The sequence below is a fragment of the Amphiprion ocellaris genome, chromosome 8 (genome assembly GCF_022539595.1).
Source record: "Amphiprion ocellaris isolate individual 3 ecotype Okinawa chromosome 8, ASM2253959v1, whole genome shotgun sequence".
Classification (NCBI taxonomy): domain Eukaryota; kingdom Metazoa; phylum Chordata; class Actinopteri; family Pomacentridae; genus Amphiprion; species Amphiprion ocellaris.
The window spans coordinates 34,759,248-34,785,069 of NC_072773.1; the positions used below are offsets into that span (position 1 = coordinate 34,759,248).

General features: G+C 39.6%; 1 protein-coding gene across 2 annotated transcripts in view; it reads right to left on the reverse strand.

Moving 5' to 3' along the window:
• Positions 1 to 22: 22 nt before the first annotated feature.
• Positions 23 to 25,822, reverse strand: part of phactr3a (phosphatase and actin regulator 3a) — a 48,433-nt gene continuing 22,633 nt past the window's right edge. The window contains exons 2-12 of one of the 2 annotated variants that reach the window (XM_023266985.3): positions 17,620 to 17,781; positions 14,798 to 14,965; positions 13,627 to 13,842; positions 11,999 to 12,230; positions 10,695 to 10,945; positions 9,434 to 9,587; positions 2,314 to 2,369; positions 1,727 to 1,788; positions 1,486 to 1,626; positions 1,078 to 1,154; positions 23 to 653 (exon numbers count right to left, since the gene is read on the reverse strand). In XM_023266985.3, coding sequence (XP_023122753.1) covers positions 638 to 653; positions 1,078 to 1,154; positions 1,486 to 1,626; positions 1,727 to 1,788; positions 2,314 to 2,369; positions 9,434 to 9,587; positions 10,695 to 10,945; positions 11,999 to 12,230; positions 13,627 to 13,842; positions 14,798 to 14,965; positions 17,620 to 17,781 — 1,535 coding nt within the window. In that variant the 3' untranslated portion in view covers positions 23 to 637. Of the gene's footprint in view, positions 654 to 1,077; positions 1,155 to 1,485; positions 1,627 to 1,726; positions 1,789 to 2,313; positions 2,370 to 9,433; positions 9,588 to 10,694; positions 10,946 to 11,998; positions 12,231 to 13,626; positions 13,843 to 14,797; positions 14,966 to 17,619; positions 17,785 to 25,822 lie in introns of both variants that reach the window. The other variant, XM_023266984.3, reaches the window with a different exon arrangement.

The following is a 25,822-nucleotide window of genomic DNA, read 5'->3' on the forward strand; positions in this document are numbered from 1 at the left end:
GTTTCAAAAATGAGAGAAGCCATTCTTAAAAAAGACCTTGTATTTTGAAGACAAGTAGTGCTTACAAAGGTATTTCTCTTTTCAGTGAAGACATTGACGGTCCCATTCCGATTGACATACTGTATGTACAGTTAATATCAAATTCACCCCCGGTACTACCTCCCCCAGACTGCACAGTCTTTACGCAGTCCAAGTGACACATAATTCATCAGTTAAGAAAAGGTGAAGATGGTCACATGCACAACTTCTTCCCACTACACGGATTCACACCGCCTTGTCAAAAGAGTCCATGAATTAGTACAAAAAAACCCAACAATGACTGAACGACGAGATTGTTTTTTTTCCCCCTCTGCTCTTGTCCTGAGAGTCAGAGGCTCCACCAAAGTGTCTTCCACCAGCCGGCTCCCACGTGGCAACCAGTAGTCTCCAGGACACGCTGCCGCAAACTTCACCACCACCTTCTCTCCCACACCTTCGTACTGATAACATGACAGTCAAGGGTGCTGGAAGAATGTTAAAGACACGCTGAAGACGAAAAGGCTCCAGGCTCTTTGAACCGCCGCCGCTGAGAGGCTTCTAAGCAGCTTCGGGAAAATTTCTAAGCTCAGCATTTCTTCACAGAAGAAACTCCCCACGTTCATGGCCGGTGGAACCTGGAGAGAGACACGCAGAGAAACTGTGTAAAGGAGAAAAGTACGAATGGTGAGAGCAGGAGGGTGCCTTTGTCATCGCACCCGGCTATTATTACAGCCATTAATCAGTTCTGTGGAGCTATTTTTAGCGCCGTCATTAAATGCACCTCCTGTCCTCCCCTCCCTCTGGGTCACTGTTACATCCCACAAGGACCCCAGCTTTCCAAGCAAGCTAAGCCAAGGACACCGTGGCATTTCATAATTCCTCTCTCTCTGCTTCTGCTCGCTCTTCAGAGGACAACCTCCCCCCTCCCCAGTTTAGAAGCACTCCCATCTATCTTTAGCTCTCCGGATGAGCAAGGGGAGCTAAATATAGCCGGCTGCAGCCCAGAATAGTGCACGTGTGCATTTCCAAACACACTGACATACACTCCACAACACTGACCTCGTTAGGTGTTTGCTCGAGGCGTGCACTTCCATCTCCGTGCTTTTGAACTCGTTCAGCTCTTTTCGGATGGCAGCCTGTAGGGGAGGAGAGGAGAAACAGCATCAGTACCGTCCCTAAGTGCATCCTGAGCCATCGGGGTGCAGCGAAGTGGCAGCAGCAGGAGGAAAAGATATAATCGGAGCTAAAAAATTTAAAGAGTAGAGGGGATTTCGTGAGATAAGCTGATAACTGCAACATGTGATGCTGACAGTCTTGAGCAATAGGAGCACCAGAATTTGGGGAATTTTTGTAATCGCACTGACCCAAATAGCCAACTTGTTTTTGTGGCAAGTGGAAGTTAGTGATTAGAGGCAGTTGAAGGGTCAACATGTGGCATTATTATGATCTGAAAACACAAACACCCACCTTGTCTGCTGCTGAGAGACGAGTCCAGGGCTTGTCTGCTCTCCTGTCGTAGTCCTGAGCTTTGGCCACCTCCACGTAGTCGCTGAAGCGGATCAGAATCTTTCTGTCTCGTAGTTCGTCTACTGTGGGCCGCTGGTTGAGCTGGAAGACAAAAGAAATCAGCAAACGTGTCAAATTTGAGTTGAACAATTTGCTTGATGATGTCGTAGTGTGAAAATATATGGATCTGTGGAGGTTGTACCTTTCTGTTGAGCCGCTGTTTGATCTCCCTTCTCTCCTCCTGCTCCGTCTGGTCATTTCTCTCTGGAAAAAAGAAGAGACAAATAGCAAATTAGAACAATCAAATCAGAAGAAAATCCTGACTTCCTCAGCTATATATACATGCATTGCTCTGTGTGTGTGTGTAAATATAATATATATATATATGTATGTATATATATATATATATGTGTATATATATATGTGTATATGTGTATATGTATATATGTATATGTGTATATATATGTGTGTGTGTGTATATATATATATATATATATATATATATAAATATATATATATATATATATATATATATATATAAAATGATTTTTTTAAAAAGAATTTCACTAGCAGTCTATTTATTATAAATCAGAAAATGGACAGGTATTGTGGTGTGCAGTCATGCGCTCTCCTGCTCCTGAATAATGTACTCCACTCCACTCCAGTCTGTCCTATTGTAATTACAACATCCCAGATTTCCCTCTTTTATGTGTTTTTTAAAATCAGGCTGTTACATGCAGATCTTAGTATTTATGAGATAAAGCAGCAGGTTGGACTCTAGTAACTCACGTTTCAAGATGTTCCGACTCTCCAGCTCCTCCACATTCGGTCTCTGGCTCAGCCTCCTGCGGAGAAACACCAGAACCACGTTTTGAACCATTTTTCACGTCCACTTATCTCCGTTTTTCCGTCTACGTTAAACCGGCTGTAGTTTTTTCACTGTGCGCGTTCTCGAGAGGAATCCCCTATGTTTCCATCTCGCATCCAAACCCCGGCTGTGGTGCTTGGGCAGAGGCGCTCCCCACATCTGGAACAGTCGGAAGAAGCGCAAAAAAATTCTCCCGATTGAGGATTTATTTGTTTCTCCACCGGATTTATCAGTCGGTTTCAGTTTGCTGCATCTCAGGTGCAGCCGTGTTGCGTTTACTCCACTCAGCGCCGCCGCAGCGCAGGCTCTGCTCTCTACTATTCGCCACAGGCGCTTTTGAAGTGGGTCGTGATGGGCTGCCGGGGCGCGACTCCCCCAGTCTCCCTGGTTACTGCATGCATAATGAGCAGGAGGCGGGGCTAAGCGGCTCCCACTCACGGCATCCCCAGCCTCATGCACGCTGGACTACTGGCACACTCACCACTTTGTTGCACCACTTTATTTTTAGTCACGTTTTTTTTTTTTTTTTGTTTTGTTTTTTTTTTTTTTTACAGGAGGTAAAATAATCAGAGAGGTCAATATATAATTCCTGGACTCTTTCTCACATAGTTGACATTTTTGCTGTTTTCAGGATGAAAAGCAACATAACCAAACACCACATGGCATTTTAGAGAACATTCTTGGAAATATTATATATACAATTGAGTAAAATTGAAAGTTATTGGTGGGGTCTGCAGGGATGATAGAAGTCAAGTGTAGGTCTGGTGTTACTTTTAGCTGTCGTAGGAGCAGTGAAGCACACGTTCAGGATGTACAGGGATTCATTTTAGTTTTTAGCCATTGGTTTGGTTTTGAGGTGCTTGGGAGCTGGCTGGTGGCTCTGTGGGCCTGTACTGTGATTTTTCTAGTGACATTAATGGGAATTTACTGATAATGGGTCAATATATAATTGCAGGACTTTTTATATCATAGTTGATATTTTTGCTGTTTTCAGGCCTAAAATCAACTATAACCAAACACCACATGGCATTTTCACAGAGAGATTCATCTAAAAATTATATGTACAATTGAGGAAAATTAAAATTGAAAGTTATTTGTAAAGATATTGTAGTAAACCTGTTGACTACTTCACATTAAATAACTCCGAAAGCCTTGGAGTCTGGCCAGTCTTTTCTTCAGGAGGAAATGACATCATGTGGAGCAGGTCATGTGATCTGGAATTAACACACTTCCTTCAGAGGTGTTTTTGTAATGGGGAATTTAGCTGAAAGTAATTTCTCGGACACAGATACAATTTGTTATTTTGTGTTATAAAATAACACAAATGACCACAGAAAAACACAAAATGACTCAATGAGAAACAAAATTATCATAAAAAAGACAAAACAACCACAAAACAGACTGATAATGACAAAAAATGATCAGAGAGAGACATAAACTGACAAAGAAACACAAAATGGGCAAAAAAAGGCTCAAAAACACAAAATGACGAGAGACATACAAAATAACTAGAAAAAGTTACAAAATAACCACAAAAATGCACAAAAAGGTGCAAAAAAACCTAAAATGCCCACAAAGCAGTCTGAAAATGACAAAAAAAGAAACAAAATGAGCACAAAAACGCACAAAATGACACAGAAAAACACAAAATGACTCAGTGAGGCTGATAATCATCATATAAAGATACAAAATGACGAGAGACACACAAAATAACTACAAAAAATTTCAAAATGACAACAAAAACACCTAAAATTACCATAAACAGACTAAAAACGGCCACAGAAAGGCACAAAATGACCAAAAAAGAAACAAAATGAGCAGGTCATGTGATCTGGAATTAACACACTTCCTTGAGAGGTGTTTTTGTAATGGGGAAATTAGCTGAAAGTGATTTCTGGGACACAAATACAATTTGTTATTCTCCCTATAAAATTTGATATATTGCCAAAAAAGAAATATTTGTCATGATTATCTCAACTTAATAAAAAGAACACAATCAAAATAATTTCTGAATCAGCTTGTTTTATTATTGTTAAGATAATTCGAAGGTGGTTATTATTAAATTTGGACTTATTATTATTATTATTATTATTATTAATAATAATAATAATAATAATAATAATAATAATAATAATAATAATAATAACAATAATAATAATAATAATAAATTTTTAGTTGATATTTTAGTGATATCCAGTCATTTTTTTTTTATTAATAAATGATTGTTTCAATAGTAAATTATGGAATTTATAAAGACATGATCATCATGAACATAACATTTTTTTTTAACTTTTAATAAAAGTGTATGCAAGATATATCCATGGACTTCAAAAGTCCCTCAATTATATAATGACCCGGACTATTCTTGACTCCGTGCTATAACTTAAACCCAACTGCAACCCAATGGTGTATTATTATAAACTTTCCTCGCCATCAAAGCATCCAAAAGGTCTCAAAGTTCTTTTTTTCCCCTAACCAGAGTCCCTGTGTACTTTGTATAAATAATAAATGTGAACGGCACAAAGGGCTCTGCTTCAGACAGCATGAGACACACAACAAAGTGTAGCTCCAGAGGTGGAAAGGACAGAGAGGGCAGAATGCTGCCACACAGCAAGACTCTCTTCATCCCCATTTACCCGGGCTAACATCGGAGACTTTATAGTTCTGTCCTGGAACACATCAAAGTTAGGTCACATGGACTGAGACCAGGACACACACCAAGCCGGTGGATGGGAGTGTGTTTGGCATTTCATAGACGGATAAATGACATCAGTCTTCTAAAATTCAACTCTCAGCATCACTGCATAATTAGCATTTATCTTGGGTTTGTTTTCTGCCTGTCACAGAAATATCTAGTGTATTGTTCTCACTTGGTTCCAAATCCTGCGTTTCTGCTCAATACTGTATGAAATAATGAGCACAGCCAAGGCTTTGTTAATTAAGAGTGTGACCAGACATCCAGGAATAGCATGAGGAATAATTCAATAGCCCTACTCCCCCAGTAAATTCCCTTCTGAGAAGTGCAATAAGAAATGGAGCACAAACAACCGAGAATTTAAATATTTAGCAAAAAAGTCAGTATGTAAGAATCGCATCGCTTTCTTATTCAGATTTTTAGATGTATGAAAATTGTTAACTCCTGTGTGGAATTCATCGTGTTTTATGGCACTATCTTAAAATCTCACCGGGTGGGAAACAGCCCGACTTGACGGTTCTTTGCTTCACGACTCTCCGATAAACGACAGAAAAAGTGACAGAGCGTTCTCGCAGCCCTGACTGTATCAAATTTTAAACAGATGAAACAGAAAATCGCTCCAGAAGCCCCGGCAAACACGACCATCCACTGTATTATTGACCCGGTGGCCGAGTTGCTTAGCAACAAGGCTCTGTATCCTTAAGACTTTCCTGCAGAAAATCCTCCCTAGTTTCCCTAGTAACACACAAACGGGGATCTCGCTGCTACACACAGGGCTCTATGTGCTTTACAGAGCATCTGGAGCTATTTATAGCACACACCACTTTCTGTTTTTTTGTCTTTGTGAGTAGAATGAATTAAACATCCCTTTCAATATTAAACACTATTTCAAGCTAGAATAAGTCAGATTTCCAGCCAAATTAATCATAAAACTGTATAACTTTGATGCTGTCAGGTGGCAGAAGATGGTTCATTTGTAGTGACAGGGAATATCACAACATGAGACACCACACTGACTCACTGCACCAGTTTTTCATCCACCGCCTTCTAACTTTTTTAAGAAAGGTATCCCCTAAATACCCCTGATGACGCAGGAATGCCTGTTGGCACAAGGATCTCCATTTGACACTCAGGATGTTCTTCAGTAAAGCGAGTTAGAATAGAAAATCTAACGATGCCAACCAGGGAGGGAATAAAAAAAAACAAACAAAAGACTGAGAAACCAGCGAGTGGGTGGCAGAGGCTTTCAGTCTTTTGTTTCAGATGCCAACTGCGCCGAGGAGACGAAATTGGCCATTCCCGGCTTTCTTCTTCCTTTTTCCAAGTACAGTAGCCGGGCCCCCACCTCCTCCTCCCCTGCTATTATTTCTGCTGATATAACTCCCCGACAGTAGGGAATGCATGGGGAGATGCATTATTGAACAGTGTCAGGAGCTAAGATTAGAAGCAGTGGAGTGCGGCTGCAGCACAAACGCCAGGTGGGGAGTCTCTAAAGATAGAAAGGTGATCTATCACTGACACTGTGGACAGACAAGGTGTTATTATCCACCAGAAGTCATGATGGCATTTTCTGCTTGATCGGCAGCAAACAGCAACCGTGGGTTTTTTGGTTTTTTTTTTGCTTGAGCTGTAAATAAGGCGGAAAGGGTGGGAGTCACGCGGAAATCTAGAGGTGCTTGTGATGGATGGTTTTTGTAATTCAGTGTGAATCCTTGAGGGATTTTTTTCCCTCCTATATTTAAGGGATATGAGCTATATATAGCCAGGATTGTCCTCTGATTTATTCTGTATTTCTAAATAAATTTAAACAGCAATAAATCAAAAGGAGGAAATCAGCAGAAGCCAGTGCTGTGTAGAAATGGGGTTTTATGTAACAGCAGCTTCTATCACTGCTGTGCTACAAGTGGAACCTCTCTGGCTCTTATGCAAGCTACACCCATGCTCCATCCTCACCTTTACCTCCACCACTCGCTCATGGAAGAGGGAAGAGACTTTTTCTCCTTTTTTTTTTATTTGTTCGAGCAACAACAGAACATTTTCTTCCAGCGAGTCTAAGAATACAGAAGGCGGTATTATTAGTTGTCTCACAGACAGACGATAGATGTTCAGCAAAGGGTGGGCGGCGTTCTGAGTTTGGCTGCGAGTCGCTGTGCAGCCGGTTATATAACACTCTGCTGTGCCCCTGTTTCATACGGCCGTGTTAAAAAGCTCGCGTCTTGTGACACATTCGAGACCACTGCTGTCATTCTTTGGACATTACAGTCGTATTAGAAAAAAAACATTCTATTAATACCCTGGCAGGGATGCACTCACATTCATAGTGCTTCTTGTACAAACACATTTCCTGGAAGCAGTGACTGTCTCTGCACTTGTTGAACTCCAGAAAATGTGAGAATGACGGGAATTTACTGAACTTGTGCAAAAAGTTTTCTGTGATTTTATTCCATTTGGCCAGCCCACTGGTTAGAATAGATACACCATCCCTTCCCCGCTCAATTTCAGATAAAACGGTTACATGTTTGGGTGGAATTTAATACAAAGGCTTCCCAGAATGAGGACTTGCTGTGAGCACAAAGTGTTACACCCAGGCAGACTCCTCCGAGTGGGAGCAGATTGCACAAGATGAATCAAGTCTGTGCAGAACAATAAGGTAATCCAACGAGATCCGCCTTCTTATCCACCTCCACCTACTCTTTAAGTCTTATGTAACTGTAGCAATTAGGCATATAGGTTTACTCTGCAAAAAGAACATCGCCCATGGGACTGAATAGTTGCACCTGGAAACTGTTTACTCAGTGCAGAATAATATTAAGAGATTGCAGCAAAGAGAAGCTCTTGATCTGACAGAAGACATAAGTCAGCCTGGATTACTAAAACAAAGTTTGTTACAAGGGTCAATCTATAATTGAGGGACTTTTGAAGTCCATGGGATATATCTTGCATACATTTTTATTAAAAGTAAAAAAAAATAATGTTTTTTATGGTCATTATGACCATGTCTTTGCAAATTCCGTAATTATATATTATGGAAACAATCATTTATTAATAAAAAAAGACTGGATATCACTAAAATGTCAACTAAATAACCATCCCAATTTAATAACAACCACCTTCTAATTAGCTAAACAACAATAAAATGAGCTGATTCAGAAAGAGTTCTGATTGTGTTCTTTTTATTAAGTTGAGATAATCATGACATATTTCTTTTTTTTGGCAAAATAGCAAATTTTATATGGAAAATAGCAAATTTTATCTGTGTCCGAGAAATTACAATACAAAAACACCACTCAAGAAAGTCTGTTAATTCCAGATCACATGACCTGCTCATTTTGTTTCTTTTTGTGGTCATTTTCAGACTGTTTTGTGGTCATTTTAGGTCTTTTTGTGGTCATTTGCAATTTTTTTCATTATTTTGTGTGTCTCTTGCCATTTTGCTTCTTTATATGATAATTATTTGTGTCACTGAGTCATTTTGTGTTTTTCTGTGGTCATTTTTTGTCATTTTGTGCATTTTTGTTATGTTGTGTCTTTTTGTGGTTGTTTGGTGTGTCTGTGCTCATTTTGTTTCTTTTTTGGTCATTTTCAGACTCTCTGTGGTGATTTTTGCAACTTTTTGTAGTTATTTTGTGCTTCTTGTCATTTTGTGTCTTTATATGATAATAATCTGTCTCATTGAGTCATTTTTTGTTTTTCTGTGGTCATTTTGTGTGTTTTTGAGCCTTTTTTGGTCATTTTGTGTTTCTTTGTCAGTTTGTGTCTCTCTGTGGTCATTTTTTTGTCATTATTACTCTGTTTATGGTCGTTTTGGCTCTTTTTCTGACAATTTTGTGTCATTGAGTCATTTTATGTTTTTCTGTGGTCATTTGTGTTATTTTCCAACACAAAATAACAAATTGTATCTGTGTCCCAGAAATCACTTTCCACTAAGTTCCCCATTACAAAAACACCTTTTAAGGAAGTGTATTAATTCCAGATCACATGACCTGCTCCACATGATGTCATTTCCTCCTGAAGAAAAGACTGGCCAGACTCCAAGGCTTTCTGACTTATTTAATATAAAGTAGTCAACAGGTTTACTACAATATCTTTACAAATAACTTTCAATTTCAATTTTATTCAATTGTATATATAATATTTAGAAGAATCTTTCAGTAAAAATGCCATGTGGTGTTTGGTTATAGGCGGCCATGTAGATTTTACGCCTGAAAACAGCAACAATGTCAACTATGATACCTGTCAACTATGTTAGAAAAAGTCCCGCAACTATATATTGACCCACAGTTACTCTTAAGATTCATCGCTAATACTCCAGGGATACAGATCTCGAGAAGATTCGTTTTGCTTACTTGGCAAGTTTCATCTCAATCTGCTGGCGGATTTCCTGGCGCTCCTGATCGCTCCTTGCTGGGAAGATATTCCTGTCCTCCAGTTCCTGCTTGCTGGGCCTGTTCCGTAGTTTGACGGCCAGCAACTCCTTCCTTAGCCTGCGAGGAAGTGTGCCTGCAACCACGCATTGAAATGAGACTTATTATCAACCTTTGGAGACCTTTTGTTGAGATTTTCTTGCTTTTCTTCTCCTAAAAATATGCAAAGACGTGCTGCGAAATGAGTTAAGCCTTCCAATCAGTGATTCCAACAACGTTAAGAAGTATTTGGACAGAGAGACTTTTTAAATATTTTGTTATGTACTGTAGCATATTGGACTTGAAAATAAACTTCGAGAGTCTTTGCATCCAGATTCACTGTGTCAACTAACAAGTGAATTAATGACATTGAAGCATTTTGGTGGCCCCTTTTTGAAGCATTCCCAAAACTACAGCAAAAATCTTGATTTAACCCTTATATTGTTCCATTTTAATGGTATGAATGTATTTAAATCAACATTCACTGAGGGAAATAGTGTGTCTTCAGCTGGTAAATGCTCCACTGTTTCATCAGCGAGTTGCTAAATTTGTCTTCAGCTTGGTGGGCAGGCAGTGAGCTGAGAGTTTTAAGAGCTTGTTGGCGAAAACAGTGATCTATTGTGCTTGGAAATTAACCAAATTAGTAAAGTAGTGGAACTTTAAAAGAAAACACACCAAAATGAGCTGAGGGGAAGTACAAATTTGGGTGTTTAGTCTGTGTGGGTATGTCACTATGGACAGATCCTCTTGTATTAGACATACTTAGTGGACTTAGAGTATTATTAATAGAAAAAACAATCATTTGTATTCATTTCATCATTTGTGTCATTTCTGACCTTCCCTGAAAATTTCGTCTAAATCTGTTTGTCTGTTTTTGAGCAATGTTACAGACAGACGTATGCCGATCGTCTCATAACTCCGCTGTGTTCCTTGGTGGAATAATTAGCAGAAGCATCTCTAGGAAGTAAATAAATATGTTGGGCTGTGAGGCAGCTGAGTATTGAAATGGCAGTGAGGATTATGTAATTTTGTTTTAGCTCGATGACTGTTGATTAATTGGTTTATGGGTGAAATTTTTACAGGTTAGTAAAGCTGGATGGTCACCTAGTTAACACCTCCAAGTTTTGAAGACACACGAAACACAGTAAAATAGATTATGATCATATGGGATCTTAATGTCACCCTTTTAAGCTCTTTAACCCACCAGAGATGACAGACTCATTCCAGCCGTCCAGGTCCGTGGGGAGGCCCGAGGTGTTGGAGAAGCACTGGTCCAGCCGCACGTTCTCCTTGTTCTCCTCGGCCTCCTTCTTGGGCCAGTCGGAGCCTCCACCTCCCACACAGCTGCCCCCCAGGAACGACGTGTGTTGGTTCTCCGAGCTGCAGGAGCGAGAGAGGCGTCCGTCTGAACACCAGAGCCGAGGGGGTGATCCCTGCTCACACCCTTCATGGACACTGAGGAGACACAGGTGGGACGACAATTCAGTTCAAACTACTGTTAATGCCACTTGGAGTAATTCATTTAGATCAGCTTAGAACAGTACAAAATACAAAATATATATAAATAAAATAAGTATCTATATAAAATATATAGATTAACAGTAGAAAAACATGTCCTAAAATATGAAAATTAGTAGAATAAGTATGAGCATAAAATGTGAAATGTGCATACACCGTAACAATAATGGAGCCATATTTGTGTTATTGCACAGAGAAGTTGTTTTCTTAGTTATTACACATTATTGAGTGAAAATGAGTTAACTGCTAGTCCAGAGTCAGACCATTGACTCAGAGTGTCCGTATACACATGCACACACATGCATAGAGTTACGCATAGATGTGCATACACATCTACATAGGCATCTGCAAACTCCTACACATCATAGTAACGTAAATTTAATACACAAAATCAGTAAAAGTCAATGTTGCATCGCTGCCAGTGAAGTATTTAACCCTCGTGTTGCCTTCAGGTCTAAAATGACCCGGCCACTATGTTTAATAGCCCCTAAATGACCTTTTTTCTACTTGAAATTCGTATTATTGTTGTAGGTTATGCACATTGTGGGTGGCAGCAATGATTCAAAAGATATGAGAAGACGAGTATTTTGTAGTTGAGTTTTGTCCATCCCATTGTACAGTACACAGTAGTTTCCCTTCCAAAAATGCATTTCAAGCTACTTTCTGCACATTTCTGGTACTTTCTTAGGATACACAAGTACCATCTCTTGCTAAACAAATAATGTTTAAACCTATGCAGTACCTTTAGCAGCAATGATAGTGATAATAAACCTCTGCTGTAGTAAAGAAAACAGTTATAATGTGTGATGTAGTAAAAACTAATGCTGCTCACTGATTAACCCTCGTGTCGTCCTGCGGGTCAAACTGACCCATTTTAAAGTTTGAAAATGTGGGGGGAAAATATATATTTCCACAGTGAAAAATTCCACATTTTCAACATTTTTGGGAGCTTTTTGAACATTTTTTGGTGGGAAGAAAAGGAAGACTCACCTCTCTTGTCTGTTCTTGGAAGCGAAGGCTCTCTGCAGCTCCTCCATGATGCAGCTAGGGGGCATCGGAGGGTGCATCATATTGCCTATATGCGGGGACCCTGAGGAGTTGGCCAGGGGCCCTCGTAGCGGCAGGGTCATGGAAGCCAGGCTCTCTGTGGCCCTGGGGGGTGGAGGCTCCTTGGGGAGGTAGGAGTTGGGCAGGTGAGTGGGGAGAGACACCGGGCCTGAATCTGACGGCAGAGGAGGAGCAGGTCGGTTAACAGAATCTCTTTTTATCTGATTTATTATCCTCATATGTGTCAAGGATGAGATAAGAGTTTATCTTAGGATGCTGAGCGGAAAGTTTGGAGACACATTTACATTTTTACTAATAAGACTCTATGGAACAAGTCAATGGCACATCTGGGGGAAAAGCATCAACAAGTTTTCCTGAAAAGAAATGAAGGCGAGAAAGAGTAAACCTCTTGCCAATTTGCAATCTACAGCCTCGTTTTTTTTTCTATGAAATGGCTAAAAAAAAGTGGCTCAACCAAGTCAGCGTGTGTCTTTTCAGGAGTTTTTCCATTTTGTGTCATTTCATACTTTACTATTAACAGTGTAAGAAGGAAAAATTGTACTTTGCTGCATTTATTTTTTAGATACATATATCTAAAAACATGTTAAACATATTATTTGGATAAGAAAACACTGTTAATGGTTAAAACAGTTGTTTAACTTAGTATTGTATAACTTTTGGTTTTGTGGTTGCTTAAAGTATGTTTCCAGCAGAACAAAATGATTGAATAATTATTTAGTTACTGGCCTTTGAAATTTAGTAAAAGTGATAAACTTTCAAACAAAAATGGTATTGGAGCCCCAGATATTTCATGTAAGTGTGTATATATTTGGATGTATCCACATTTCCTAATAAAATACAGTCTTTGGTGGACATTTCACCAACTTTGGAGGTCTCTAATATCAGGAGAATCTGTCATATGGTGAGTATTATCAGCCAGCTTCCAGTTTTATGCCTTTCTGACATGTCACAGTAACATGAAACTGGAACACTGGGTTAAAAATTGTCCTCTGCTGCAGTCATTTAATCATTTTGTTCTGCTGGAAACACTTTTGTCTGCATCCTCACCATGTTTCTTTTCTGTGGGAGTTATATTTCTGGAGATAATGAAGCCTTAGAATGGCTTGCCAGATAAGATGTTTTTTTTTTTTTTTTTGAGAGTGGAATTACAAAAATTTCCCAATTTTGAAACCTTCAGCCAAAGTATGTTACAAAATCTGAGACGGTAGAGTAACACTGATCTGATTTGACATGAACTGACCCCGTTAACAGTTCAGAGCTAAGTTAAGTAACTGTTTTATTCCAGAGGTCAAAAGAAGGCACATTTATCAATATCTGACTAAAAGAAGTCAAACTTTGCTGTTTCATAATTTCACAACCCTCAGATTTTCTGTATCTTATGACTGTTGTGATCCCTTCATCATTATTCAAGGAAGTTGCAAAGAAACATCCGTGCTCTTTAGTTATTTATTCTTTTTTAAACCAACGTAGAGCTCAAACTGAGCAGAAACAGCCACTATGTGAATGTAGATGTAATACATATTAATCAAAATGACCCTCTAAGCACTCACCGTCTCCTCCGCTCAGCTGGGGCAAAAGTTTTGGAGGTACTTGTGGTGGGGAAGTTGCTGGAAGAATCTCCTCCTCCGATCGCTCTTCCATCTGTTCTCCCAGATCCTGCAGCCCCTCAGGTAAATCCCCAGCAGGGTGCACCTCCTCATTTCCATCCTGGTCCGGTAGTGGTACATTCTCCTCCACCCGTTCACTGTCCTGGAGAGGGGTAGCTACTGCAGGACATTAAAGGAGGAAAAATAGGTTAAAAAATGTAAATTAAAGGAGTTTCATGGCAAAAAATATGATTATAATGTAGCTGGAAACACGATGTGGAAACAGCTTATAAAGGAGTGTTTTGAGGCAGTTACTAGAATAACTCTGACTGGTGGAACCAAACCTGACTTTTTGTGTGTCTGTGCTCATTTTGTTTCTTTTTTGTTCATTTTCAGACTGTTTTGTGGGCATTTTAGGTCTTTCTGTGGTCTTTTTGTGCATTTTTGTGGTCATTTTCCATCCCTTTGTGGCCATTTTCAGTCTGTATGTGGTAATTTTAGGTGTTTTGTGGTCATTTTGTGTGTCTCTGGCCTTTGTGCAACTTTTTGTACTTATTTTGTCTCTCTCATCATTTTGTATCTTTATGATAGTTATGTGTCTCACTGAGTCATTTTGTGTCTTTCTGAGCCTTTTTTGGTCATTTTGTGTTTTGTCAGATTGTGTCTCTCTGTGGTCATTTTTGGATGACATGAACTATGTCAGATGAGATTGGAGGATGACATTCATTTGTCTCTGCTGCCCTCTATTGGTATGTATAGAAAATAGGTTTTCACATAATTGCCTCAGTTTTATGATTTTGTGGAGTACACAAACACAAAATCTTTGCAGCCAATTCAAACCTTCACTTATGACACACACATAAAGCATTAACTTAATTACACCTCAGCATCGATAGGTTATTGTCAGCCATTGTTGTCAGGAAGCAGAATAAAACCCCTCCCTTTATATCCACACCGGTGTCAAGCATCTCATCAAATCGACTGCAGCAATCTTATACAATCTCCTATCGATCTCTTCAAGCTGAGCTAAAGACATCCAGCCACTTTACGGATCCATTTTCCCCTCATCTCTTGCTGTTGCAGTTCCATAACGCCCATTGACTGGTTGACACCGAGTACGGCGAGACTGTCGCACCTGAAGGGGGACGCTCCTCATCAGGACCGAGATATTCCACGCTGCTGACGGTGAGGTTTGGATTCAGAGGGCCCCCGAATCCTCCCAGCAGGACTCCACCGTCCGAGCAGCAGCCCTGGGTGGGGGAGCTGGGGTCATGGCATAGAAGGCCACTGGATAATGCTACATCTGTGGATGGAGAAGAGCAAGAGTTCCTGTTAAATCAGGTATTACTAGAGAAAGACTTGTTTTACCCCTCGTGTCGTCCTATGGGTCAAAATTGACCCGTTTTAAAGTTTGAAAATGTGGGAAAAATACATATTTTCACAGTGAAACTTCTGATGTCCACGTTTTCAACATTCTTGGGAAATCTTTGAACATTTTTTGGTGGAAAAAAAAATGTTAAAAATGTTTCTTAAGAACATTCACAAAAAATCTACCAAGATCCAGCAAATTTTGCTGGATTTTTTTGTGAATGTTCTTAAAGAAAATAGAAGTTTTACTGATATATATGGAATCATTTTAGATATTTTTAGGATTTTTTTGGAAGATTTTTGCTCATTTTTTGAAAATATTTACAAGAATTTTCTTGCCAAATTTGGGTGATTTTTTTTTTTTTTTTAAATAAAACTTTCAAGGGAAACTTTTAAGGAATTATTGGAATTTTCTTCCTGAAGGTTTGGCAAATTTTCAAAAATTTGGGGGACTACTAACTAATAAAAAATTCTCTAAAAAATTTTCCCTCTCGTTATTGTGGAATTTAGCAAATAGAAATAATTTTGGTAATCCTAACTGACCTAAAACAGGAAAAGTTTAGTCTGATTTAATGTCAGAAAGTGAGGGGGAAAAAAAGCTGAAACTTCTGGTTTCAACTGTACACAGCCTTCTATCAAAGAATATACAACGGATATAAAACTGTTTCATCAGCTGCATGTTTGCACCTCAACCACTCAGAATACAGTCCTTAACCCTCTGAACTCACTGACAGGTTTGCAAGACCTGTTATCTTTAAATCAAATTACTAAATAACACCATTTATCAGAGCTGGAAACTGTAAAAGCAGAACAAATTGTCAGACTTTCACCTTGCCGAGGTCCTTGAACTGCTTATGTGATGTTACATCAAAAAATAGAACCAAACCTAAGCTTAAAATTGTGATATTTCATCAAAATCACTTTATTCTACATGTCTACTTGTAAAATTTGCCAAAAATAAAATGTTTGCAATAGCAATATTCTATGCAATACAAAAAATTCTGTGTTCCAATTAGTACATTACCTGTGACCAGTAGTCATGTGATAAAAATTCTGTGGCTTTTCACCTGAACTAGGCTGAACTGCAGGCTGTGTTTACAAATGGCAGATGTTAAAATAAGAAATTCAGGTTTCCTTTTTAATGCTCTGTAACATTCTTAGACTTCACAGAAGACATTTTGAGTTTTCTTATTTCTCACCATACTTGTGCTGTTTTCATAGAGGTGCAGGATTTTATGCTGCAGTGAAAAATGAACAAACGTAAAGTAAAAATGTGTGAGTTCAGAGGGTTATACAGTAACGGTGTCATTAGATTTTACATTTTTTCGAGATGGATAAACTGAGAAACACCACAACAGACCTCTGACGTGACCAGCTGTGATCTGCTTTAATGACATTCACTCTTTAAGTCACCTTGATTTAACTGCACTCTCCATTACAGCAAGAGCATCACATTTAGCCTTGAGTTCAGCAAATATAATGATGCTTTTAAAAGCACACGCATAAGGTGACTGGAACCGATCAATATCACTATTATTATCGGCTTCAAGTGGAATGGAAACGTGACAGTCGGAAGTTATCGTGCCGAACTTCTACAAAATCTATGTCTTTATGTTAAGTAGAAATTTAGGAGTTTAGTTTTGCAGCTTTGTCTCATGTAGCTGAAAAGTTTCTCGAGTCGCCGTGTGATCTTTAACGAAGCTTACTGCTATCCTGAGGGTGTCTGCAGACCCTCGAAGACTCCTCTAAATACTTGATGAACACAATATTCCATCTGTATGCACGCAAAAATACATTTTGAACCCTCCTCCAGTCTATTCTCTTTTATAAACAATGATTGCAGATAATTATAACGCATCTCCTTGCTCATTACACAATGTAAAACAAACTAAAAGCACAGTTTTTATCACCTATACCTGCTTGTATTGGTTTTATTTCTCATATATTACATTTTCAACAAAAAACACCCAAAAAAAGTACAAAAGGAGCAAAAACACATAATTTCTGACTTTGTGAAAAGGAAATTTAGCTACAACAAAAGAAACTGGGTCAGAATCTTTTTTTGATTGTGCACCAGATGTCATATCATTTTATCTAGATGGTTAGAAGAGACTGTTTGATGAGATATAAAGACAATGTGATGCTTAGCACTGTGATAGTGTAGAAATGTAATAGTAATGCATGAAAGGCACACAGTTGGATGGATGTAACACAGTTATTTAATTTTTTTTAATATATGTGATTAGCTTTATAATACTGGACTGATCTATATAAAATATTCTAATTGATAATGTCATACTGACTGTCTCCCCTTGGCCTTATTAAAATCATGCATTTCAGAGCAAAATTCAAAGGAGATGTGTGCATCTGTGTGACTTGAAGTAAGAATGTGTAAAACTCTTCTTTAGGCGTCATCATAAATTGATGAGATGACTCAATTTTAAACGCTTCAAGCATGACTTGCCACGTCTTCTCACCCACACCCTCTCATTATCTCCTAACCTAAAGAGATGAGGGTGTGCAGTGTGTCTGAGTGTATAGAAATCTACAGCATCCTCTTCACCCTCCACCCAAACACCTGCCCCCTACCTGTGGAACTCTGCTTGAGCTTCTCGTTTTTCTTTTTCCTCCACTTCCAGGGCTTGAAGATGCGACCCAGGGTGGCCAGCTTGCTGTTGCGTCGGATGGGTGGAGTGTGCACCCCGGTCACCAGGCAGCCGGTCCTCAGCACCCTCTGCTGGTCCACCACTTCTACTGCAGCGGCAGCGGAGAGAGAAGAAGAAGAAGCCCGGAGAGAACGGTCGGGCGGATTTACAGGACGATGAAATGGGGTGAGGGGTGTGCAGACGAACAGGATCAAAAAACAGGAGGGGGGAAAAAAACGCAAAGGGGAGCGGGAGTGTGTTGAAAGTGTGGGGGTGGGTGGAGGAAAAAAAATCAGTCAGACATGTGCAAAAGTTGGTGAAAGGAGACAGAAAGGGGGAGAGAGAGAAACAAGGGGCCCAATTAGTATGCTCACCTCACTGAATAAACCATGATGGAGTCCGAGTGCTGTGAACAGATTGAATTAGAATGACTGATTTGATCGAGGCACACTTCCTTATTTTCCCCCTGAATCCCCTCCATCAGTCAAAATAGCTTTTCTGTAACCATCCAAAATTTTTAGGGAATGAAAGCACACAGACAGCATTATAAGACTAGAAAAAATATAATTCCCTGAAGACCAACAGGTGCACCAGGCTTCCTGTTTTATCAGGAACAGCGTTAGCTTCAGCTGTCTGGTAAAACAGGGTTGATTATTTTAGTCACACCAGGTGTCAAAAATCCATGCAACATCTCCCACAATGCAACACATATAACACAAGTGACATGCATGTTTTATGTTCCGTGTGCTCTGGCTTGTTTATGTTGTTGTGCGTGAAGCTGCTTGGACCACATGCTGTTATGGTGGTGTTAGGTTAGGCATGTCATATTTTCATTCTATTTTAGCATTTCTATAATGTCTTCAAAGTGCTTCCTGATTTTCTAGGGGTGGCACATAAAATAACAACGCACACACTGTAAATATCGGCAAATAGATGAGCTGGTTTAGCAAATAAATTACAAAATGACTGAAAAACAGTAACAAACACAAGTCAGTTGATCAGTTAGTTGCATCCGACGGAATCGGTGAAATGAATGAAGCTCTTCATCCAACTCCCTCTGTCCAGCACTGCAGTGAAAGGTTCTTTGCCTTCCAGACCAGTGTCTTCTTCTAGCACCTTCCAGCCCTTCTGATAGCATCAGGTTTCCATAGCAACGACCAGCTGCTTCATTGTGTCTCACCACATGTCCATGCAGGTCTAGTCTATGTCGCCTAATGATGGTTGACCAATGTGGATCTGAGCCATGTAGTGACTTGTTGGTGAGGTGTGATTTCCAGGAGATGTTTTGTACCTTCCATAACATTCTGGTTCAAGTCCCATCAATTCTTTTTGAGAGTGTCTTCGTTAGTGACAAGGAGTCAGATCCATAGAGCAAGATTGATTCCACTGACGCCTTGAATACTCTCATTTTGGTGTCATTTTAATTGGAGATACCCATATTTTTGACACAGAGTGCAATGCTCCCCAAGCTTCACCAATTTTTGTTTCTAAATCATGCTGTGTTGGTGCAGCCTCCAAGATGTAGGAAATCATCAACTTTTTCGATTTCTGACCCATCTAGTGCTGCAGTGTCTCCTCAGATGTTGAGTTAAGGTGCATGAACTTTGTCCAATCCATCTTGTTTCTCGGTCTACCCGATGCAGAAGGTCTTCTGCTTCACTTAGAGTGTTTTCCAGGAGGGCGATGTCACCTGCGAATGCAAGTTCTGGGAGGACTTCTTCAGGGTGTCTTCTACTTTGACGACGCTTTAGGGTCAGACCATCGGAGGGCAAGACTGCATTCCTCAGTGCATAGTCTAAGCAGATGAGGAGGAGGAAAGGTGCTAGAGGGTCTCCTTGGAGTACTCCGGTGTTTATGGAGAAGAGATCTGTGTTGTCCTCAGGAGTCTTGACTACCGCAGAAGTGTTGAAATACAGAACTTTTATTGCTTCAACAATAGGAGGAGGAATTCTATATGCCAGTAGAAAGTGGAACATTTTGTTTCTGTCAGTTGAAACCAGTATTACCTCCTTCTTGTAGTTTAACACCTCCTCAACAATTCTTCTAAGAGCTAGGATGTGTGCAGTAGTGGAGCAAGATTTGATTTTAACCCTTTAAGACAGCGGTGTCGAACTCTTTTTAGTTCAGGTTTCACATTCTGCACAATTTGATCTCAAGTGGGCCGGACCAGTAAAATCATAATATATCACAGCATAATAACCTATAAATAATGACAACTCCAAATTTTTCCTTTGTTTTAGTGCAAAAAAGTACAATCTGAAAATGTTCACATTTAAGGAATTATCTTTTTACAAAATATTATGAACAACCTGAAATTTCTTAAGAAAATTAATATCAATCTCAAAAACACGCCTCAGTGTCAACAAAAAATGACAAAAAAGAAACAAAATGTCAAAAAAAATACAAAAAAACACAAGCGAGACAAAAAGGAAACACAAAACGACAAAAACATGAGACAAATGTCAAAAATCAGACAAAAAAGGACAAAAACAAGACAAAATATTAGAAAAATGAGACACAAAATGACAAAAATGAGACAAATAACAAAAAACAAGAGACAAAAAGACAAAACAGTCAAAGCGACAAAAAATTAGACAAACGACACAAGCGAGACAAAAAAACACAAAATGACAAAAACGATACACAAAACAACGAATAAAGCAAAACAGAAAATGACAAAAAATAAGACAAAAACACAAGCGAGACAAAAAGGAAACACAAAACAACGAAAACATGAGACAAATGACAAAAGTCAGACAAAAAAAGACAAAAACAAGACAGAATATTTAAAAAATGAGACACAAAATGAACAATCTAGTATTTTACTTTCTGATCAAAGCAACTTGTCATGGTCTAGAAATTATTTTAATTTATAGTTTTACAAATTTACAATCTGCAGTTAATGTCTTGTCTGGAATTTTTACTTTTTACAAAGTTGTCCTGAGGGCCGGATTGGACCCTCTGGAGGGCCGGTTTTGGCCCGCAGGCCGCATGTTTGACACCCCTGGCCCAAATCCATTGTGACCCAGGTGGAGCAGATCGTACACAAAACTAGTGTGAAATTCAGCAAATTTAGTTTCATTTACAAAACAACTGAAAACAAATGGACTTCTGCAGCGATCTAAAGGTACAGTCGATGTTATTATTTCACTTTTTGTCATTGATGAGCTGTCCCCATCTACTGAGCTACTAACCCTGCACCCTCCTCTGTCTTTAAGGGAAACTTGCATCTGAATGAACGATGGCTATGACTCATATCAGGAAAAGTGTGGGTCTCCAGATTCATGTGCGCACATCGCTGCTGGGTCGCCTGCATCTAGCTACAAAGAGAGCCAAAAAAAAGTGGAAATGTACAATAAATGCCATGTATTTAAGAGCTGCATACGTCACTGTGACAGAAACTGAAAGCCCTCGTGAGGCAGATATCTTTGTTCGAACAATCAGCTGAGGAGGAGACAGGGAGATTTGCGATGCGGGGTGTCGGGGAGGAAGGAGAGGGGAGATTTGCAGAGGGGCTCAGGGTGTGATGTGGAGTACAGCGATGGAGGAGGGAGGATACAGCTGACTCCGTTTCATGCTGGTGTGCAGCTTTTGCTTCTTCCCTGAAGCACATGGGTAGGGAGTGATTGGGGGAGGAGTGTAGGGCGAGGAGAAAAGAGAGGAAATTCAAAACAGAAAGTGAAAGGAACAGCCAGATGAAGAGAGGAGATGGAAAGTGATGGTCATGCAGAAACCAGGAGGAGATTATGACATTAAAGCGGGTAATTTCTAGTCTGCCGTTTGACCCTGGAAGTTCAAGGAAACAGGGTCAGTTGACCACGTCCGCCCGTCTGGCCGTGTTATCATCACCGCTGCCACACATGCAGCGTGGCAGACGTGGCGCCGCACGCAGAATTCAGGTCAAGCTTGAAGGAAACGCACCCAGTAAGGAAAAAAAAAAGCTTAAGAGAAGGAAAAGGGGGGAGTAAGGACGGGTGAAGGCGTTGTGTCTATGTGCGTGTGAGGAGAGGAGGTGGGGTCAGGCCCGCTGCTGTTGCCATGGCGACCACATCCAGATGCTGCCGCAGCAGTGGGAGCCAGGAAAGAGGGGGGGAGGAGGAGGAGGAGCGACTCAGACTGTAGCTTAGAGGAAGGGGGAGAGGAGAGGAGAGGAGAGGAGCCCCCCCACGTCTAAAGCCAGTGGCAGCAAAAAAAAAAAAAAAACCTGGTGCATTGTGGGTAGGCGGTGAAGCCACATGGATGATGAGATCCGTCTGAGGGAAGAAGATGGGAAGGAGGGAGGGAGGGAGGAGAGAAGGGGGATTCCAGGGAGAAGAGAGAGGCGAGAAGTAGAGGTGGGAGGGGGCTGTTGCTATACGGAAGAGCTAGCAGGAAAATCTGGCCTCGTCCAATCACGGAGCGGCTATTTATAATGCATATCAAGTAACTCTTCATTTTTCATAGAAGGGATGGCTGATTCGGAGGGAAATGACAGGAGTCTGGATGGGAATTAGTTGAAAAAGTGGAGATTTACATTATCCGCCCCATGTGCCGGGGATGCATCGAAATGTGCGTCAGATAAGCATGAATGGACGACATGCACCATGATGTGCGATTCTAATTAATATGCTAATGCAAATGGGATTTATTAAATCCACGTGTCATGCTCGTGTAGTGGACCAGTCGCCTGTTTGCTGTAGTCCTCCCTAACACTAGTCAGTACACAGTGTAATTCCAGTCATCACTGCTTTGAATCCCCAGCAGCAAACACAACATAATTCATAACTGAGTTCAGGAATGCCGGCGACTATAACCCAACTCCTCGCTGCATTAATACATTTTGAGCTCAGAGGTGATTTAAGGGCCGAATAAAGTTGGCAATATGGTAATGTGACTTGGCAGGACGGCTAAAACAGAGCACCACCAGGGACCACACCCCACTTAACCAGCTTGTCAGCACATTCGGGAGCACCGGAGCTCTCCCCCACATATATAGACCGAGCACATCCCCCCTCCAGAGCACACAGAGGGGGCGCTAACCCACAACAGCAACACTTCTCCTGTCAAAACGCAGGGAAATGAAAGGCAAACTTTTAGAAAAATAAATGCCTCGTCAGCGATGAAGTGGCAAACGCTCGGTTCTGCTTTGACACTGACAGCCACAAAAAGCAAAAGAGAGCAGTGAATACGCCACATCTGTTTGTGACCTATTCAGATTTTTTTAATGAAAGGGAATCACACCGAGCAGGAGGATGATATCAGCGGCTTAGTTCCAGCCGTGAGGTTCTATGAAGCGGAGCCTTGCTTTCCTGAATCACCTGATAGACTCGTCTGAGTGTTTATAAAGCTCAAAAAAAAGAGACAAATCAGAATAAAGCAGTGCTCCACCGTTAACACAGTAGTTTACACTGATAGAAATTAGGCTGATAACAGTTGTGCATTATTTGACTGCTTCACAAGCTGCTGTTTAAACCTCTCAAACACAATCAGATATCTGGAGCAAAAGCTGAAAGGCCTTGAAAATAGTATTTGTCCTTCAAGTTACAGTACGATTTACTGTATGGATAAAAACACATCAAGTCATGTGCAGAAAAAAAGCTCCTTTTTAGTTGATTTCTTAGCTTCATCAGACAATTTAAAGAAATTGTGTGTCTGTCAGTCTGGTCAGGACGGAAGTACCTAAATTATTTCATGTAGTGTCAAGAAATGTTGCAGACGTTCAAGGTCCTCAGAAGGATTTAGGTCATTAGGATGAATGCTGATGACTTTGAGGATGCTCTAACAGGATGGAGCTCTTTTTCTGCACATCCACCAACAGTTAAATATTTCTCTGACCTTTTAAAGTATCTCATTACAAGCCTGAAGTATCTGAATGTTTGAAAAAATATTGATAATCCACAGAGGATGAACCCTAAAGACTTTGCAGATCCCTTTATGTTTTGACAACTTTGATGTTGCTCTAACAGGATGGAGCTCTTTTTCTGCACATCCACCAGCAGTTGAAGTTTTAACTGACCTTTTAAATTATCGCATTACAAACATAAGATATCTGAATGTTTCAAATAACATTCATAGTCCACAGAGGATGAACCCTAAAGATTTTGCAGATCTCTTTATGTTTTGACAACTCCGATGAAGCTCTTTTTCCATCCATCATGGACAATCCCTCTCACCCACTGCATGACACTGTGGGGTCTTTAAGCAGCTCCTTCAGCAGCAGACTAAGACATCCACCCTGCAAGAAAGAGCGCTATCGTAGGTCCTTCATTCCATCTGCTATAAGACTTTACAACATCAGCATCACTGGCTGATGTTAACATAAACTGGACTATATCATTACCACCCCAAACCATAAAATTTGCACTGACATTCTTGCACTGCACATCTCTGCACTTTTAAACTTTATTTTTATTTTTTCTGTTAAGCCACTTTACCCTCATCTGTCACCCTTGTATATATTGTAAATATTATTACTATTGTTCTATTATTCTTTTATTCTTATCACTATGTCTACTGTTACATAAGCTGCTGTAACAATGTAAATTTCCCCTGGAGTGGGGAGAAATAAAGAACTTTATCTTATCTTATCTTATCTTTTCTGCAGATTCATCAGCAGTTAAAGATTTCACTGAGCCTTAAAAATACCTCATCAAACCTGAAGTATCTGAACTTTTAAAAAATATATATATTCATGGTCCACAGAGGATGAATCTTAAAGACTTTGTTGATCTCTTTATGTTTTGACAACTGTTGGATTTCCATTAAATTTGGTATAAATATTGAAATACGTCTCAGGATGATTTGCAGTAGCTTTTGTGATCATTTTTATTCCTGTAGCACCGACATCTTGTCAAAATTTTAGTAACAAAGTGTTTATAGTTTATGAGCAAATGCCTGTTTCATGCTAATTCGCAGATGTTAGCATGCTAACATGCTAAACTAAGATTGTGAGCGCAATGATGTAGCATGTTAGCATTGTCATCAGGGTCAATATATAATTGAGGGACTTTTCAAGTGCATAAGCTATATCTTGCATGCATTTTTTCTTGTCATTTTGTGCGTTTTTGTGTTCATGTGTCTTTTTGTGGTTGTTTTTGTGCATCTCTGTGCTCATTTTGGGGGGGTTTTGGTCATTTTCAGACTATTCTGTGGGCATTTTAAGTCTTTTTGTGGTAATTTTGTGCGTTTTTGGACATTTTGTGCCCTTTTGTGGAAATTTTCAGTCTGTTTGTGGTCATTTTAGGTGTTTTGTGGTCATTTTGCAACTTTGTGTAGTTATTTTGTGTGTCTCTCGTCATTTTATGTCTTTATATGATAATTATGTCTCTCATTGAGCCATTTTGTGTTTTTCTGTGGTCATTTTTTGTCATTTTGTGCATTTTTGTTTTGTGTCTTTTTGTGGTTGTTTTGTGTGTCTCTGTGCTAATTTTGGTTATTTTCTTGGTCATTTTCAGATAGTTTGTCTGTGGTCATTTTGTGTCTTTATATGGTAATTATGTGTCTCATTGAGTCATTTTGTGTCTTTTTGAGCCTTTTTTGGGGTCATTTTATGTTTGTCAGTTTGTGTCTCTATGTGGTCATTATTGGTCATTATCAGTTTGTGTGTGGTTGTTTTGTCTCTTTTTATGATAATTTTGTGTTTCATTGAGTCATTTTGTGTTTTTCTGTGTCTATTTGTGTTATTTTATAGCACAAAACAACAAATTGAATCTGTGTCCAAGAAATCACTTTCCACTAAGTTCCCCATTACAAAAACACCTCTCCAGGAAGTGTGTTAATTCCAGATCACATGACCTGCTCCACATGATGTCATTTCCTCCTGAAGAAAAGACTGGCCAGACTCCAAGGCTTTCTGAGTTATTTAATATAAAGTAGTCAACAGGTTTACTACAATATCTTTAGAAATAATTTTCAATTTCAATTTTACTCAACTGTATATATAATATTTAGAAGAATCTTTGTCTAAAAATGCCATGTGGTGTTTGGTAATGTTGATTTTAGGCCTGAAAACAGCAAAAATGTCAACTATGATACAAGAAGTCCTGCATTTATATATAGACCCATTATCAATAAATTTCCATTGATGTCACTATAAATCACAGTCCATTCCCACAGAGCTGAGCACCTTGAAACCAAACCAATGTCTAAAAAACTAAAATATGAGTCCC